Below are 19,882 nucleotides of genomic sequence, written 5' to 3'. Positions count from 1 at the left end.
TTTAAACTGCGATCAGTGGGAACCGGCTTGGAGAAGTTACTTAACCAATTAGTGGGTGGGTGTTGAGTGTGAGTTTAATGATTTATTTGCCTTTTTTTGGGATTAGTGATTGTGGCCCTAAAATTCCTCGGGGGTTCCACCGCTCTCCTGCTGTAACTCCAACGGGAGACTGGTGGCATCCCTACGAAAATGACAAGAGACCTGTTTCCGCTGGATCTCTGCGGGAATTTACTGGTTGCCTTGAGGTGAGAATCCTCTCGTCTTACAAGGCAAATGATTGCAAGGGGTTGGAGCTAGGAACGGAAATTTTCGGCATAAGGAATCCAGCTACATGGGTTCGTAACTGTGGAGTCCAGTGCACTGAGTGAGGTGAGGTGTACTGAGCTCCATAAAGGCTGATGTGGACCTCAATTTTGGGATCCAGGCTAGGGACGTGACTTGGATCCCCAAAGAACCCTACAGGTACTATTCTGAAATATTTCAGGAGCGGCCCTCTTGCTCAGGGCTGAGGGGAACATGGTAATGGGGAGTTCTGGGCAACTCCATCCACCATGGTGGGTGCAAGCAGGAGTTTCTGGCTACCAGAGATGCACCCCTGGTGGTACCTGCGCCCACCTTACTCATGCTAATGAGGTGCCCTCCCACTGATCCCGCAAACTTCAGCAGGCTCAGTGCTGGAGGGCACGGGTGGGTGCAACCACTGGGCTCAGGATCTGGGGATTTTAGACCCCCCTGTCTCTCCTAGTTTTAATTCAGCTGTCTTATTGTCAAGTTCCATTCTCCAAATGTCAGTAACCTTCACTGATTTTAAGGAGCTGGCTCAGTGAGCAAGTGTGGTGTTGCATTGCGCCATCCCGGACAAGATGGTTCCAGTTTCAAACCATGATCTGTGATGAGTTAACAGATTCTGGCTGGGGCAACTGAAGAAGCTTCAGAAACCTTTCAGGGTTCCTATTTCTGATTACTGTTGATGACCACATGCACGCTTCTGGTCGGGGACACTAGGTAATAGCATGGCCGTGATGGCTACCAAGTCAAATAACATACCAACACTTATTCAGGTTCACACATTTAGAATGGCCCCTTGAGTGAGGTACCAGAAGGTTGCCCATATCCCTCTGTGTGTTAGTGCCCTTGGGAGAGGGAGAGGGGTAAAGGGGGAACAATCAGAAGGGGGAGAGGCTTAAACAAATAGAAGATCAAAACAATTGTTAATAATATTAGCTTGATTTGTCTGGGATAGTACAGTGATAAATAGAAGTCTCTGTAAAAGAAAGAGCTAAAAATGAGTCAAAAAACTTTTTGATAGGATGAAGAATTTAAAGAAAATCGTCTTGTTAAATACAAACACTTCGAATGACTCTTCATGTGATCAGTTGATCTTCGTACTGCTGTGGTGCTTGTTGGAAGTTGACTATCATAAACGTTAGCAAGTTGGGAACTCTGATCTTTGACCCCTATACTTCCACATAGCTAAAACTTACAAAGCACAGTTTATAGTTCTCTTCCTTATCAGATGTGATAACAGCCGAGTGATAAATACAAGGAGACTTGGGATCCAGACAGCAGAAGAAGCGAAGGAGAGAAGACGGGCAAGGGAGGACTTAAACGGAGATAGGTGAGAGATGCTTCACTAATTTTCAGGTGTCATGTCTCTGTGATATTTTAGCTCTCACAAAAGCCATTAAGGTTAAAGTGACATGCTTGAGAATAATTGCAGGGTAGAATTTTTGGTGCACATTATAGACATGTTTTATACATGTGGCAAAGTATTTCGATATGAAAAATTATTCACTCAACATTAAATTTCAGTTAGAAATATTCTTATGAGGAATTAGCACCTTGAATTGTAACCGTTTTATTTTTAAAACTAGTTTTTAATTTATTTTAGTGAAACTACCTGCTTTGAAGAGCGTTAGATTATTTTATTTTTCTCCAGTGCATTCATTCAGAATTTTCAGATAACACATCCTCAGTAATAAGGGGATCTAACCAGTGACACCCCACAGACACGGTGCTCCAACACACTATCGTCTTAAGGAGTTACTTAATATATACAATTCCCTATTTCACTTGACTTAGTTGCTGGCACTCTCGGAAGTTAAACTTGTAATCTAACCTGACAGGCAAGTGTAATGCTGAGGGAGTGCTGCGACATCAGAGGTGCTGTACTTCAGTTAAGAACATAAGAAATAGGAGCAGGAATAGGCCACTTGGCTCCTCAAGCCTGCTCCGCCATTCAATAAGATCACGGCTGATCTTGGGCTCAAAGCCACTTCCCTGCCCGCTCCCCATAACCCTTCACTCCCTTATGTAAAAATCTGTCTATCTCCACCTTAAATGTATTTAATGACCCAGCCTCCACGGCTCTCTGGGGCAGAGAATTCCACAGATTTACGACCCTCTGAGAGAAGAAATTCCTCCTCATCTCAGTTCTAAAAGGGCGACCCTTTATTCTAAAACTATGCCCCCCGAGTTCTAGATTTCCCCACGAGGGGAAACATCCTCTCTGCATCTACCCTGTCGAGCCCCCTCAGTATCTTATATGTTTCAATAAGATCACCTCTCATTCTTCTAAATTGAGACATTAAACCAAGGTCTCGTCTCCTTGTTCTGGTTGATGCAAACGACCCCATGGCACTGTTTGAATCCAACATTACCACAAACAGATTACCTGGTGATTCAGAGCCGTGCTGTTTGAGGGATCTTGCTGCCACGTTTGCCCATGTAACGAGCTTCCAAAGTAATTAATTGTGCGTGAAGCACTTTGAGGCATTTCTCAAAGAGTTGATGGCGCTTTACATAATTTGGCTTTCTGAAGAATTTTCATGTTCATTTATTTTTTTGGGGTGGGGGGTGGGTGGGAAGAGGGAAGATGTGTTTAAACTCAATTCAAATGGTGAAACCCCTCCTCATATAGAATGTAAACCAATTTAGGATAGCACGGATTTCAGAAGTACAAAGCCAAGTATCAGATAAATGAAATCGATTCATAGAAAACCTACTACAGCAGTGATTCAAATTCAGTTACACAATTAAGTTTGTGTTTCCCTGAAAAAAGTTCTAAAACTTTCCAAATTCTCCAGGTGAAGGCAAAGTAACTTTGCTTTTTGTGAAATGTATTATTTAAACCGTACTGGGGAACTGGTCGATTAAAATCCTGTCCATGTTTACAGTTGTTCTCTGTTAATGACACGAGCATGAGCTAAATATTCGCATCAGTGAAAAATTTATCTTCCTCCAGCTTCCCTCCTTTCCTCAAGGTATTGACACTTGTAAGGCTCCATGAGCGCATACAGCTTCTAGGGTTTTGAAAGAGGTGGCTATAGAGATAGTGGATACATTGGTTGTCATCTTCCAAAATTCCATTGATTCTAGAACAGTTCCTGTGGATTGGAAGTTAGCAAATGTAACCCCACTATTTAAGAAAGGAGGGAGAGAGAAAACGGGGAACTACAGACCAGTTAGCCTGACATCAGTAGTGGGGAAAATGCTAGAATCTATTATTAAGGACGTGGTAACAGTAGAAAATAATAATAGGATTGGGCAGAATCAATCCGGATTTATGAAAGGGAAATCGTTTTTGACGAATCTTAGAGTTTTTTGAGGTTGCAACTAGCAGAATAGATAAGGGGGAACCAGTGGATGTGTATTTGGATTTTCAGAAGGCATTCGATAAGGTGCCACACAAGAGGTTATTAAACAAAATTAGGGCTCGTGGGATTGGGGGGTAATATACTAGCATGGATTGAGGATTGGTTAACGGACAGAAAACAGAGAGTAGGAATAAACGGGTCATTTTCAGGTTGGCAGGCTATAACTAGTGGTACGCAAGGATCAGTGCTTGAGCCTCAGCTATTCACAATCTACATCAATGATTTGGATGAGGGGACCAAATGTAATATATCCAAGTTTGCTGATGATACAAAGCTGGGTGGGAATATAAGTTGTGAGGAGGATGCAAAGAGGCTTCAAGGGGATATAGACAGGCTAAGTGAGTGGGCAAGAACATGGCAAATGGAATATAATGTGGAGAAATGTGAATATATTCACTTTGGTAGGAAAAATAGAAAAGCAGAGTATTTTTTAAATGGTGAGAGATTGGGAAATGTTGGTGTTCAGAGGGACCTGGGTGTCCTTGTACATGAATCATTGAAAGTTAACATGCAGGTACAGCAAGCAATTAGGAAAGCAAATGGTATGTTGGCCTTTATTACAAGAGGATTTGAGTATAAGAGTAAAGACGTCTTACTGCAATTATATAGGGCCCTGGTGAGACCACACCTGGAGTATTGTGTACAGTTTTGGTCTCCTTACCTAAGGAAGGATATACTTGCCATAGAGGGAGTGCAGCGAAGGTTCACCAGACTGGTTCCTGGGATGGGGGGGATTGTCCTATGAGGAGAGATTGAGTAGACTAGGCCTATATTCTCTTGAGTTTAGAAGAATGAGAGGTGATCCCATTGAAACATACAAAATTCTTACAGGGCTCGACAGGGAGGATGTTTCCCCTGGCTGGGGAGTCTAGAACCAGGGGTCACAGTCTCAGAATAAGAGGTCGGCCATTTAGGACTGAGATGAGGAGAAATTTCTTCACTCAGAGGGTGATGAATCTTTGGAATTCTCTACCCCAGAGGGCTGTGGAGGCTCAGTCATTGAGTATATTCAAGACAGAGATTGATAGATTTTTGGATATTAAAGGAATCAAGGGATATGGGGATAGTGCAGGAAAGTGGAGATGAGGTAGAAGATTAGCCATGATCTTATTGACTGGCGGAGCAGGCTCGAGGGGCCAAATGGCCAACTCCTGCTCCTATTTCTTATGTTCTTCTGTTCTAGTACTTCATCCCAAGTAGTTATTCTTTACCTGTGAGCCTAGACAGTGCATGTCAGCAGGTTATTTAACCGTTTTTTAGTTGAACCTGATCCTTTCCTATCATAAGCTGATGTCCGCAAATGCTCACTTTCTATCCCTCGTTAGTGGTCAGGAGCAGGAACCCTGACTAATTTTATTTTCTCCCCCTGCCTAGCAAGAGATGCTGCGGCAAATTGTGGTGCCCCACCGTAATTGCGGCTCAGATCAACCAATGAAACCTGGAACTTTTCTGGTCTATTGCACACCAGGCAACGCATTTACCAACTGAGCCATTGTGGTGCTAAAGATCCATTGATTCTATTTCTTTGACCTTAATAAGCCCAGAATACTGACTGTGTAATCATCGGACAGCATAAATGAAATAAATTCTTGTTAAATTCAGAAGTTCTAAAAGTTAATATTTTATTCACAGTGTCTAAGACTACAGCCATCATGAAGGCAATTGCTGTGACCTTGGCCCTTTTTGTGATCACAGGTATGTGAGTACAATCCTTTAACCTCAATCGTTGAAGAAATACACCAGCTGTGTATGAATCATAGCTTTGATTTGATCTAAGGGAAGCGTTTGACGTCGCCAAGTTTAATGGGTTCATTATTTTCTTCATTTTATTTAACTTGTAAATAATGATTTACAGCTGATGTGTGCTACTGTGCAAACCTGTTTAGCATTATAATAATACCACGCTGGTATCTCGAGTTACTAAAACACATCACAGTGCTCAGACTAGCATTGTGTTGTGTTTAGGAACACTATAACAAAGTATGAATTTAAAGCCAATCGAAGGATTGTGTGTACATCAAAACCCATTAGATGCTTTTGAAGTACCTGATGCACCATTTGTGTGTCCCTACACTAATTGAATAAAACACCTCAACATTACTGCTCAAACATCACAACTAATCTCACGAGCTGGTTCAGCTGCCAATGGATGGCCAATGCCCGAATATAATCTAGTTGATAATTTTACTGCTTAAATTACTTTTCTCATGTCCTTCACTTTGTTACAAACATTCTGTGTAAATAGGGTAGATAGTTTGATTAAAAAATTAACTCAAGTCAGACAACCTGTACTTTCGAGTTATGAACCCTGGTTATTAGTGGTTTATTTTTATTTTTGGAAGCTATTACAAATGTTTATAGTTTTTTAAAAAACTTCCCTTCTAATTTTCTCCTTTGCTCTCCTGAAACTGCTGTCTCATGATGGGACGAGGTTCTATGGGCACTGAGTGCCCACCAATACCCCACCCAATTGGCCATTTTACATGTATGAACGTAGACAGTGAGTGTTGGTGGGCGGTTCCTCTGCAGGGGGCATCGCCGCCAAACACCATCATGTCCTTATACAACAGCAAAATACTGCGGATGCTGGAAATCTAAAATAACAACAGAAAATGCTGAAAACACTCAGCAGGTCAGGCAGCATCGAGGAGAGAGAAACAGTTAACGTTTCGGGTCGAGGACCCTTCGTCTGAACTGGCCAGAAAAGTCATCGACCTGTTTCTCTCTCCTCGATGCTGCCTGACCTGCTGAGTGTTTGCAGCATTTTCTGTTGTTACTATCATGTCCTTACCCAGCGCACGTTTTCCAGGAGGAGTCAATGGACAATGAGCAGGAACTGTCTGTTTTTTTTCCCCCCTCACTTGCTCAGAGGTGCTGATGTCAGGTGTGGTAATGTAACTCCCACCCCTAGTGAGATCAATAACCTAATTGCAGATAAGGGATCAAACCTGAGACATCTTTGCTTTAACCCTGACAACATCCCATGCATTCAGACAAAAAATGTTGCATCGTTTATCTTTGCATTAACTCCATTACATTATCAATTTTTCAGCTGATCTTTAGTAGAGGAACTATTTATTACCCATTAGCTTTAGAGAATGTACATAAATTAGTCAACAATGAGCCTGTGTATTTCATAAATAAGACTAAAATATCAGCATGTGGCTTTTTCTGCAGAGGTTGTAGGGTATGTGAAAAATATTAAAATGTGACTCAGACCTGATTTATTAATTGTTATCATTAATGTCTTTCTTCCCCTATTCTCTTGTATAGGAACTCATGGTGCAGTCCTGTGGCAGGATGAGCCCCAAACTGGTCTAGATAAGCTGAGAAATACTCTTCAGAACTACCTCAGCCAAGTGAGTGACTCAGCCAGAGGCACTATTGAGCAGATCGATAACGCCGAGATTGGCAAGCAGCTGAAGTAAGTATCTAACAATTACCAACATTCGACCAAACATTTGGTTATTTATACAATAGAATGACAATAGGATCATCTCCATTAAGGTAAATACTGTCTGGTTTTGATAGAGGCAACTAAAAATGATGAGGAAGACGATTTGTTTTTGGCCAGTGTATATTAGAATAGTCTCATAGAGTCTTCCATAAAACTGCAAGTTCTGCTTAAGTGGTTCATCATGTCTAACTCAAGATGAAAGGTGACTTAGGTAGCTGAAATAAAGCCACTAGTTTCCACCTCTAGGCGGATGTGCCATTTTGGCTAAGTCTTAGATGGGTGTTACCAATAGTAATAATGTTTACCTTCTTTCCCAACTCTAGTAGGACTCATGGCACTAATGGCTTAAAGTTCAAAATGTATTTGGGTGGGGAGATAGAGATGCAAAGTAGCTCAAATGAAAAAAAAATACTAGCTTACTTGGGGCACAGAAAGTGTGACAAAAGTGGAGTCCTCTTTGTAATCTTTGGTTTCATCTGTAGCCTAAGAATTTCAGAGAGCTTGGAGAACCTCAGAGGCTATGCTACAGAGCTGCAAAAGATAGTAACTCCTCTGTCAGATGAAGTTCGTGAGAGATTCCAGAAAGACAGCGCAAAGCTCGAGGAGAAGATTCAGAAGGACTTGGAAGAGCTCAAAGTCAAAATCCTTCAGTACACTGAGGACCTCCGTAATAGGGTCAACCAGAATGTCGAGGAGTACCGCCGTATGCTAGGCCCCCTGGCCGGCAGTCTTAAGGAGCAAGCTATTCAGAATGCTAAGGATCTTCACCAAAGGCTGACCCCTTTAGCGCAGAAGCTCCAGGAGAAAATCAAGACCAATATTGAGGACTTTCACACAAACGTCTCCCCATATGCCAAATCTGTTCGGGAGAAGGTCAGCCGACGACTGGATGAATTCCACCAGAATGCTTCTCCTTATGCCAGTGAATTCAGTGAAAACATTTATCAAAACGTTGAGGGGATGAGACGGAAATTCACCCCTCTGGCCCAGGACGTCCAGGAGCGCCTCACTCCATATGCTGAAGACCTTAAAAACAGGTTGACCTCTCTGTGGGACACATTCCGCCAAAATTTTAATTAAGGACAGTAGAGCAAGTCAAGCAACCAAAATTGTACTTTAGACCATGATCAACTGTGACCTGTCTTGTTTTGCATTACTAATACATTAACATTCCAATGTTTACATTAATACAAATAAGTTGACAATGTTGTATCATTTTATTTATTCACTAGGCAGGATACCAAAATGCCGTATTAACAAACATGTACCACTATCTTTACAAGAAGAATGTGCTACAGGTTGTTCCTAGTCTTGTGAAAATTGCTGTCACAAAGTATGTTTATGTCAGCTACTGGAGACTGATTACCTAGGTGTTAGGGGTGCCATTTCTAAATACACGATGACTTTACAATGGAGAAAGTCGACATCAGTAGATTACCTTGATATGTTGCTCTTACTGAAGACTGTGAACATTACAAATTGATCTACATTAATCTGATCTACTGCACAAAATAAACTTGGGCAAATGTTTTAATAACGTTGAAAGGTGTACTGTGTTGATTTTATGATCTAACGTGCATTGCTATTTAATAGAAATGTATCTTAAATGCAAGTGTGTTTTCCATTGGTACTAGGATCAGTGCATGTGCAGATAATTAAGCCAAAGGGAAATCTGCTGAAGGAGATGCATCCCTTTCAGTTCTTCTACTTTTGATTTTATCAATTTCCCTTTTAAAAATAAATAAATAAATAAATAAATAAATTATGGTTTTTTTAAATCTCATGAAGATGAGAGTAATAAGGAAAAGGAGCATTTTCATTTTTTTTACCCCAGTGTCAGCATTGGATACCCTAGGATCGCTGCAGCATTGCTTGGTACAAAATAAACCTCCTACTGTGCCCCAACAATGTGTCTTAACCTAGAACTCAAAAGAGCAACCTACACAATATTTGAATTCTAGTTCTACACTAACCACCCTGAACTGCCAATTAATGTCGCATTATGGGTGGTTTTACAACAGCAACTTGCATTTATATAGCGCCTTTAGCATAGTAAAACCTACCAAGACTCTTCACCGTAGCGTGATCAGACATAAGTTTGACACTGAGCCACATAAAGAGATATTACATCCATCCATGGATACCATGAATACATATTTCAAGTGGCATAACAATACCATTGTAACAAGAGCACATGTTTTGTTAATTTAGCCCTGACGGTTGCTGGTAATACAGAAAGATTGAGATACCAAAGGGACAAGACACAGAATTTCCATGGCCTAATCATGGTTGACCAAGTGATGATTAACTCTGAGAGCTCCATGCGCATAACAACAACAACTTGCATTTATATAGTGCCTTTAATGTCAGCTCATCTGCTGCTGAAACCCTCATCCATGCCTTTGTTACTCTAGACTTGACTATCCCAATGCCCCTCTGGCCGGCCTCCTATCTTCCATTCTCCATAAACTTGAGCTCATCCAAAACTCTGCTGCCCGTGTCCTAACTCACACCCATCACCCCTGTGCTCACTGACCTACATTGGCTCCCGGTCCGGCAACACCTCAATTTAAAAATTCTCATACTTGTTTTCAAAACCCTCCATGGCCTCGCCCCTCCATATCTCTGTAACCTCCTCCAGCCCTCTGAGATCCCTACGCACTGCTGAAGGCACGGCCGCCAATGGTGGGGCGAAGGTAGTGAGGGATACACAAGAGGTCAGAGTTCGAGCAGTTCTCGGAGGACGTTCTTTCAACCCTATTCAGGTGTGGGAGATTGGCCCCCTAAATTGAACCTCTTTGCATCTGTCACCCCCATGATGTTTAAGTGTACAAACTAGGTTATTGAGAAATCAACACCAGTAAACTTTCTGTGCCTCATATGGAGCGCACGCTGTCTCCCTATAAGGACTCACCTCACTTACCTAAAACCAGGTTGGCAGAGCCAAGGCTTAGGCAGCCCAAGTGCGCACAGGGGTACTACTGGAGTTTAATCAGCTAAAACTGCATGGTTTACCAGTACAGAGCACTGATAAGCACCCTCTTATCCGGCTAGGGCTATATAGCGCAATATCTTGCAGGGTTATCTGGAGCCAAGTGGGAAAAATCCCAGCCCCCAGTGACGGATCTACTCTGCCAGGTTCCTTTAGTCAGTCAGCTTGGCTAGTCAATCGTTCACAATGTCCTGGAGAATCCCAGATTTGCCTGGATTACCAAATCCAGCATAGAGAGTTGGATTGGAACCAAACTTCCATTGTCAGGTGTGTTGTTTTGGAAACCGTTTCAACTACAAAGAGATTGCGATCGTCTCCCTCCCCCGGGATAGTCACTAGATGGCCAGTAGACAACTGACCAGCACAGGTGTGAGCCATCACTAAGTGAATGGCAGGTACCTGGAGCTCCTTAAGAGTGGCATGGTGAACAGCATAACTCGCCATAAGGTTTGTGAGTGCATTGCCACCATCCTCCTAACCCACAACATGGACTGACACCATGGAGTGGCGCTCGTTAAAAGTGAGAAGCTTCAACAGCAGCTGCTTGCTCTGCAGCTCAATCATGGTAGGCACTGAGCCCTAGATACACAAGTGTGTGCACTCATAGCCGGTCTCCACAATTAATCTCACATCTGGCAGCTGTCATTAAAAGTCCCAGTGTTTCCTCATTAGCGCAGTCCCGAAAAACTATGTCCAGGCCGAGATGGCTACCAGGACCACTCGGCACTGGTATGAATCAACATTTGGGACAAATGCCCCCATATATTCCAGTTAATACCTTCGAGATCCTCTCTTGCGCCATTCAAAGGCATAACACCGCACTTGGAGGCCCCCATCACCAATTCAATTTCAATTTCTATTCAGTTTCAAAATCAGTTTTGTAACTTGCTGACAGCTAGTCATTATCCCAAAAACATTAGGATAGAACTGTCTTCTTTGAGGATTAATATTTATGCAGTGAACATAAATATGAAGCACACAGTGAATTATGATTCCTTACCTTCATAAAGAAAGATTTGTATTAACATAGAAGCGAAACATGTTTCTCAAACATCGCCGTGGGCCTTCACATCCAATTACACACTTTGAAATGCAGCAATTTTTATGCAAGCTAAGATGGCAGATGTTTTATGCACAGCAAGTTCCCACAAATAGAATTGTGATGAATGACTATTAATCGGTTTTATTCAAGGAATGTTGATCAGGCCACTGGGAGAGCTTCCTTCTTTTTAAATAGTGCTACGAGTCTTTAACGTCCGCCTGAACCACTCTAACAAGCCAATGTCACTCTGCTTTTCTCATCCAAAGGACTGATCTAGTTTTATTTTGTACAGCGCCCCTCATCATAAACTGACCATTCTGCTACAGTACCCAATGGATCAGTAGTGCGACAGAAAGGGAATGTTCAATGGCTTTATATGATGTTGACGTCTATCAAAATTATCTTAAAGGGGGAACTGTTTTATTTTATTGGTATCAGCATTGAGTGCTTCCAATTGCTTTGGCAAACTTTACCAACTGCCCAGTGCATTTTTCATCCTTCCTGTAAAATTCGATGGATGATATCCATGGTGGACTACATAAAAAGAAGGAAAGACTTGCATTTATATACCGCCTTTCACAACCGCTGGACGTCCCAAAGCACTTTGTGAAGTCATAGTCATAACGGCACAGAAGGAGGCCATTCGGCCCATCGTGTCCGTGCCAGCTCTCTGTGGAGCAATCCAGTCAGTCCCATTCCCCCGCTCTATCCCCATAGCCCTGCAAGTTTATTTCCTTCAAGTGCCTATCCAGTCTCCCCCTGAAAACATTGAGGCCTAGAAATTCGGTTGGTAGCGCCAGCGATTAGCGCCTAAAGAGCCCGAGAATTGGGGCGTTACCCAATTTTCGGGCGGGCGCAGTGAATATAGCGCCACCTCCCATATTGAGTATCCTTTTAGCGCCGGTGCTAACTCTTTTCGCTCGCCCGCGGGCGCAGGCAGATCATGACGTCATTTCAGTGTGCAACACCTTTTTGGCGCCCCGGACCGGATATTCGGTGGCGCCCGCAACCTTTTCGCCTGGCGCTATTAGTGACAGTTGGATGGAGCGTTCCCAGGCCCTTCTCGGACTCAGGGGGGCGCTATTTAAAGGGGACAGCACTAGTATAAAAGCTGCAGCCATTTGGGCTGGCCATTCTGATCGTTGCTGGAGAGAGTTGCTGACCTTCTGTTGGACAGTAATTTTCTCATTGAGCCTTCGGAGGCACTGGCACTGGCAGCTTGAGGGCCCAGCTCCCAAGCTGGTGATGCAGCATCTGAAAGCAGGGAGGTGGAAGAGTGGCTTTAGCAAAAGGACAGCTTGGCAGCAAGGGATGCCAGATTGCGACAAGGCTATGACATGGGTCCACAGTGAGAAAGCATGCTGGCGGGGGGAACAAGTGGAAGGAGACAGTTGTAAAAGGTGAGAACCTTACCATCGCTGTCGACAATGGGGTCGGCAGCTGCAGTGGTTACAGGACCACTCAGACGTCCTCCAAGAATCTGGTGGACTCTCTCCTCGAGATCCGTGAGAGTGACCACTTGTGGAGGTCCTCCACCGGTGCGAAGCTGGTCTTTGCCAATCCTTGCCAGCTTGGACTGCAGGGGAAAGGAGGGGAAGTTATGTTACATGATGCCCTGAGTGATCATCTCATGCCCCCCATGGTGCAAGAGCCCTTACATGACGCCTTGAGTCAAATGTGCATGTGTGTGCCCAGAAAGGGCCGTGGGTGCTTGCTGGCCAATGGGGCACAGCCCACCCTGTAGCCATAAAGTCAGGTGCAAATGAAGGGATGCAGAAGTGTGCAGAAACAACACTCACCCTCACGACCCGAGTGAGGTCGTTGAATTTATTTCTGCATTGGACGGGGCTCCTGGTCACCATGCTGCTGGAGTTGACCATCTGGCATACATCCCTCCAAGCTCGTCGGTAGTCCTTATGATTCGGCCTCGTGCCATTGTCTGGGTAGAGAACATCTCGCCGGCGCTCCACTGCGGCCACCAATTGCTCCAGAGCCTCATTGGTGAAGCGCTCTGCTCTCTGTCTCACCTTCACCATCTGGTCCAAGTTTTTAGCGCCAGAGAAGGGCCTGCGCCGATTCTGAGGCCTGCAAGGTGAAGAGTGTGCATGCTGAAGCTGACTGACCCACCCCTTTAAGAGCTGGCCGGCGCCTGGAAGTCTCGTGGTCATCAGTAATAGAGAGCATCTGCGCTGCGCCCGTCCGCTCCGATATTGGGTTGCGCCGGAAGATTAGCGCCTTAGGAGTCCCGTGTAACGCCTGAATTCGCGCCTCAATCCCCTTTAGGGGCGATGCAACCCAATATCGCGCCAGGCGGCGATAAGTTTCATCTGGTTATAAACTTTGCGCAGCGCCAGTTCTAACGCCTCAAGCGGGGCTATACCCAATTTCCAGGCCTGAGTCTCTGCTTTCACCACTTCCGTCGGCAGCGAATTCCAGGTCCTCACCACTCGCTGTGTAAAAAAGTTTTTCCTCACATCCCCCCTGTATCTCTTGCCCAAAACCTTAAAGCTAGGCTGACACTCCAGTGCAGTGCTGAGGGAGTGCTGCACTGTCAAGAGGGGCAGTGCTGAGGGAGTGCTGCACTGTCGGAGGTGCCGTCTTTTGGATGAGACTTTAAACCGAGGCCCCGTCTGCGCTCTCAGGTGGATGTAAAAGATCCCACGGCACTATTTAAAAGAAAAGCAGGGGAATTATCCCCGGTGTCCAGGCCCAATATTTATCCCTCAATCAACGTCACTAAAACAGATTATCTGGTCATTATCACATTGCTGTTTGTGGGAGCTTGCTGTGCATGATTTGGCTGCCGCGTTTCCCACATTACAACACTTCATAAGTACTTCTTTGGCTGTAAAGCGCTTTGTGGTCGTGAACGGCGTTCTATAAAAGCAAGTCTTTTTCTTTCCTGGTTAGAAATACATTTCATTACTGATTTTGTCCTCCTTTGGAGAGTCACTGTTTCCATCGAACCAGGAACCTGCTATGGGATCATATTAAGAAAACCCAGAAAAAAACACAAGATCAGTTTGGATGCTGATTCAGAGGCATCAAAGCTGGGGAAATCCGTGTCAGCTGCACACACACCAGAATCACTCTCGTTCACCCATTGTTTATATTCGCCTTAAATTAAATCTGACCTTCTGTTGGCCATGTGCTGGTTCTAGGAGAAAGAGAAGCAATCCAAAAAATATGATTTTTTTCTTTTAGAAACTGCAACAAAAATTCCATGCTGAAAAGTTCAAGAATGGCAGCACTGTTGGGTAACATAAGCTGCATTTCTCCACAATCTTTGTTCTGACTGAAGACAAACAAGCGAACATTTTGTACCTGTCTGCAGATCCGAGCATTTGATACTCAGATCCTCTACAAATACTGTGACATAATGGACAGAGGAAAGTTCCTCTTTGCATTAGTTGTCCTCAGATCACAAACCCATTCATTAGAAACCCATCTACAATTTCACTATATAGTGTCAGTCGTGCCTCAGTGGGTAGCCCCCTGGCCTCTGAGTCAGAAGGCAGTGGGTTTAAGTCCCGCTGCCGCGTTTCCCACATTACAACACTTCATAAGTACATCTTTGGCTGTAAAGCGCTTTGTGGTCGTGAACGGCGCTATATAAATGCAAGACTTTTTTCTTTTAGATCATCCCGGTGTTAAAATCAATATTCATCAGATTGACTCCTACCCTAACTCAATCTTTCCCAGGCGGTCAAGATTGTGGAACTCTTGTCTCCCTCACTCTTCTGTTACAATCATGTTTGGTATCATCTAACCACTACTTCGTCACTTATTATTTAGGCGTGTTTTTGCACTCTGTGCCTCGGCCCCATCCCAAATTATCTCAGTAATAAAAAGAAACTTGGGGTTCATATAGCACTCACAAAGTACTCAAGGTTTGTTCGTGTGGTATACAAGGTCGTCTGAACCCACTGATTGTCACTCACTTTGTACTTATCCCATATGTTATTTAGGACTTCATTGATTTCAAAAATTAGGTAAATGGTTTACAGAGTGTACTCAGGACCCTGTCTTTATATTTATTAATTAACTTGAGTTACAGATGTTGTCAGTAGAATGTTTTTCTCCACAAAGTCCTCTTTAATTCCTTGTATGAACCAAGGGCAAAGATTTTTTTGCAGTGTTTACAGAAGGTAGAAGTCAATATTTATTTTAGCCTGAGCTACATTTCTTTTATACATGTTGCAAGCATTTGTAGTGGGAACATTCTCTCTATTTTGTTCAGTTTTTTTTGCAATGTTAGAAAGAAGAAAGGAAGAACCTGCATTTATATAGTGCCTTTTGTGACATCTCAAAGTGCTTTCCAGGTGAGGAAGTACTTGCTTTGAAGTGTATTCACTGTTGTAATGTGGGAAACGTGGCAGCCAATTTGTGAACAACAAGGGCCCACACATGGCAACGAGGTAAATGACCAGGTCCTCTGTTTTTAGTGAGGTTGGTTGAGGGTGAAAGTTCTATAACTGAGCCAGAACTAAAACTATTCACAACCACTCAGCATCACCCGGTATCAGTTCCTCACTCTGTACCTGCTTCTACATTTGGGGAGGATCTTCCAGCACCTCTTTGCAATCATGGACAGGATACAAGAAAAAGTTTGTCGTCTGATAGACAATCTTTCTCTTGATTCCTGAATCCAACCTCTCTGTCGCAATTGTCCTTATCTCTCTAACTTATCAATGCCACTGTGGCCAGTGTTCCTCTCTCCTTGCCGAGCTCCAGATACATCGAATACACAATCTTCCTCCTCCCTACATCTTCACTGTTCAAATAAAGACGTGCATCGCCTCCAAGTTATTCTATTTTAAATATTTGGATCCACCTCATCTCCTTACTCTTCCCCTACAATCAATAGGCTTATAAAACTGAAGCTTTGCATGACCCAGTCACTACTTTATTTATTGTATCTTTTCTCCTACTCTTTTCAACATTGGTGGTTTTCTGAGCTGTGGGCCTTGGCCTTTCAGACAGGACCCTCCTTCAGAAAAACGTTATTACCCAGCCAGATGCAAGCCAAAGATCTGTTTCTTGTCCTTTATTCCAGTATTGGATATACATCCATATTGCACTAATGTGATTTCTTCCACTTCTCACTCAAACCGCCCTTATGCAAAGCAGTTCTGCCCTTTAAGAACTGCTGGTCTTCCAAGCTCATGGAGCGTGGCAGGAGAAAAGGAAGATGAAGTGGAATCCTCTCAAGAAGTTCATATATTCTCCCACTCCACCGAGGTCCCTCAAAGGATTGCTGAAGTGACAGAGAATGGGCAATTATTGGCAGCTACTACAGGAAACTCTCTGGTATCCGGCATCGACGGGACCGGCGTGTTGCCGGTTGATTAAAAATTCCGGATGACGGAGAGGGTTATCTACCGAGGCTATTTTTAACAAACAAAGAGTCAGACTCCTGTTATTGGGGTGTTCGGACTTCTGACTGCGCCAAGAAGCCGAGTAGTGGCAGTTTGGAGAACTACCCCCACTGACAAACTCGGCCACCGCGGGAGACTCGGACTCTGACTTGGCAACATTTCCGGTTATTGAGGTGTTTTTGGAGTATGAATTTTGCCGGTTAATAGAGAATTCCGGATATTTAGGTGCCATTTAAACGAGAGTTTCCTGTACAGGCATCCCTTCCTGTTGATTTATGCATTAGAATTAATGTGTGGAGCCCTGATAGCCATATGGGTTCTATTGATACCTGCCTAACTCTCGGAAGCCTGACAGCTGGTAAAGGTTCTGTGTCCTCTCAATTTGCTGTCTCCTTGTCACTGGGAAAGTGGGATCTCATTGAAACTTATAAAATTCTAACAGGACTGGACAGACTAGATGCAGGAAGGCTGTTCCCGATGGCGGGGGAGTCCAGAACCAGGGGTCACAGTCTAAAGATAAGGGGTAAGCCATTTAGGACTGAGATGAGGAGGAATTTCTTCACCCAGAGAGTGGTGAACCTGTGGAATTCTCTACCACAGAAGGCAGTAGAGACCAATTCATTAAATATATTCAAGAAGGAGTTAGATATATTTCTTAAGGCTAAAGGGATCAAGGGATATGGGGAGAAAGCAGGGACAGGGTACTGAATTTGGATGATCAGCCATGATCGCATTGAATGGCGGAGCAGGCTCGAGGGGCCGAATGGCCTCCTGCTCCTATTTTCTATGTTTCTATAACAGTGGGTCTGGCAAATATGGCACCAGCCACTTGCTTTATACAGGTGTGAGTTCCAGATGGCTTATCTGGCAGAGTCTCTTGGCGTGGTCCAGAAGGATTGTGTTGCATAGTGCTTTAGAGCCATTGTGATCTTCACCCTTACGGAAAGAACCATCCCAGCCTTTGACGATATCTGCAAGTTAGCCCACAGCAGACGACATGGCTCAGTCACTGCCCCTTCCGTGAAGTGGGGGGTGATGAAGAGAGTCCTCCTCTGACATACCCAGGTAGGAGCGATGTGGTCTGTCAATACAGGTCCTCGGGTATTGACAGGAGCACACTTACTGCCTGAGGTGTCATTCAATTTGAACCCTTTCATGAAATTGCCAAACTCAGCAAATTCACACAGCCCAATGGCAACAGTAAGAGAGATTCTCACCCTCCCATCTCTGTGAACTCCCAATTGTAATGCAGAGCAATTGCCAAGGTTGCAAGAAATTCTTACCTAGTAAACTAAAGACTTGGCAAAACCCCAGAAATGCACAGGAAAAAATATTATGCAAGATGTTTGCAACAGTAGGTAAATGCTCACTGCCAAAATAAATACAGTTAGCAACTCAAACAACAGCAACCTTGCTTTAAGGTTTGGGCAAAAGCAGATGAGGTCCGTTGGACTGTCATGAGCTAATTTAAATGGACGACATGCATGCTGGGGATGGCCCAGCAATCACGAAATCCAGTGTTGATCTCATCTGAATAACTGTTGTAGTTACAGTAGGGATCTGCTGCCTTTGGTCCCCAGAAATTGCAGAACTCGGTACGCTACGAATATGGCGTGAGGTCGTCACCAGTGGGAGCCTCGTAAAAGTGGTGCTGCCGTGCAGGCTTTACTGGTCGTACCTTTCCACTTTGTGAAACAAACTGGCGTAGCACAATTCTGCTCCAGGTTGTTATTTTGGTTTTTTTAAATGTTCTTATCTGTGATATATAGAATTGCAACTGCCCTTATATACAAAAATTAAAGTAGATAGTAAAAAGCATTTAAAAAAGCATACGGGATCCTGGGCTTCATAAATAGAGGCAGAGAGTACAAAAGCAAGGAAGTTATGATGAACCTTTATAAAACACCGGTTCGGCCTCAACTGGAGCACTGGGTCCAATTTTGGGCACCACACTTTAGGAAGGATGTGAAGGCCTTAGAGTGGATGCAGAAAAGATTTACAAGAATGGTTCCAGCAATGGGGGACTTCAGTTACGTGGCTAGACTGAAGAAGCTGGGGTTGTTCTCCTTAGAGCAGAGAAGGTTGAGAGGAGATTTGATAGAGGTGTTCAAAATCATGAGGGGTCTAGACAGAGTAGATAGAGGGAAACTGTTCCCATTGGCAGAAGGGTCGAGAACCAGAGGACACAGAGTTAAGGTGATTGGCAAAAGAACCAAAAGCGACATGAGGAAAAACTTTTTTACTCAGCGAGTGGTTAGGATCTGGAATGCACTGCCTGAAAGGGTGGTGGAGGCAGATTCAATCATGGCTTTCGATAGGGAGTTGGATAAGTACCTGAAGGGAAAAAAATTGCAGGGCTACGGGGAAAGGGCGGTGGAGTGGGACTAGCTGAAGTGCTCTTGCAGAGAGCCAGCACGGGCGTGACAGGCCGAATGGCCTCCTTCTGTGCTGTAGCCATTCTATGATTCTATGATTCAATATACTCTTAACAACACATTTGTCTTTTGGCTCATTATATCTGGGAAATAAACAGCAGATGCCAGTGCAGCTCTGTTACAAGATGAAGAATGGTGTTGCAACGCACTTTAAATCTGAGTCACCAGACGACTGCTTGCATTGAATCTGGTGAATAAAAATTCTATCTCGGGAGGTTCCCAATCAGCCTCGTAGCTCAGTCATGGCTGTAGGCTTCCCCAGGGAATGTCAAGGATTCAGTTTCTGGGATTTCCGATAGAGCTGCTCCCTCCCTCACCTGTAGCTAAGGTCAGTGGAGGATTTCGCCATTGCGAGGGAACCCCAGACTTGTCAGGTCTCTGCCAAGAGGAAAAGCAATAATAAAAATTAAGGATGCTTCGGAGTGGAAAGGAAATTTTTACCCATTTTTCAAGGGATTGTTTCTGCTCTCCAGAATAATCCTGGAGTAGTGGGTAGTTTTGGCAGAGGAGAGTGAGGCCAACTAACGCTTGATATGGTCCAGCCAGATTGGATGATGGATGGCTAAACCAGTTCTGCACCAGATACACTCAGCTCTGTCCCCCCCCCCCCCCGCGAGACTTGAGAAAGTGAAGGTGGGGAACGACCGGGTTGGGGGAGAGAGTGAAGGTTTTACTGGGGAGGCGAGGGAACGGTTGAGCTCCACACAGGCCAGAGATGGAACTTGAACCTTTCTGCTCTGCAAGCCTTAGCACCTACTGAGCCATTGACAGTGCTCCTCCATCTTACAGTCTTAAACATGCTGTAGCAGTCTTAAACAAGGGTGTTCCTCAATGTCAGAAATAATTTTAATAAATGTTCTATTTGTGCCTGCAAAAGACAATTATGGCACACAGCTTGTTACTAATGAACACGATAAACTTG

General features: G+C 44.0%; 1 protein-coding gene across 1 annotated transcript; it reads left to right on the top strand.

The window, feature by feature from the left end:
* Nucleotides 1–1,340: 1,340 nt before the first annotated feature.
* Nucleotides 1,341–8,658, top strand: LOC147100305 (uncharacterized). Its single transcript, XM_085967852.1, has 4 exons — nucleotides 1,341–1,618; nucleotides 5,289–5,351; nucleotides 6,930–7,080; nucleotides 7,596–8,658. Exons 2-4 carry the CDS (start codon nucleotides 5,309–5,311, stop codon nucleotides 8,191–8,193), a joined length of 792 nt encoding a protein of 263 aa, XP_085823978.1. The 5' UTR covers nucleotides 1,341–1,618; nucleotides 5,289–5,308; the 3' UTR covers nucleotides 8,194–8,658.
* The last annotated feature ends 11,224 nt before the right edge of the window (nucleotides 8,659–19,882 follow it).

The sequence above is a fragment of the Somniosus microcephalus genome, chromosome 26, assembly GCF_052327205.1.
Source record: "Somniosus microcephalus isolate GS21.2 chromosome 26, FLI_Smic_1.0, whole genome shotgun sequence".
In the NCBI taxonomy this organism is placed as follows: Eukaryota; Metazoa; Chordata; class Chondrichthyes; order Squaliformes; family Somniosidae; genus Somniosus; species Somniosus microcephalus.
Note: the sequence above shows the minus strand (reverse complement) of the source record. Positions and strands in the feature narration are given on the sequence as shown.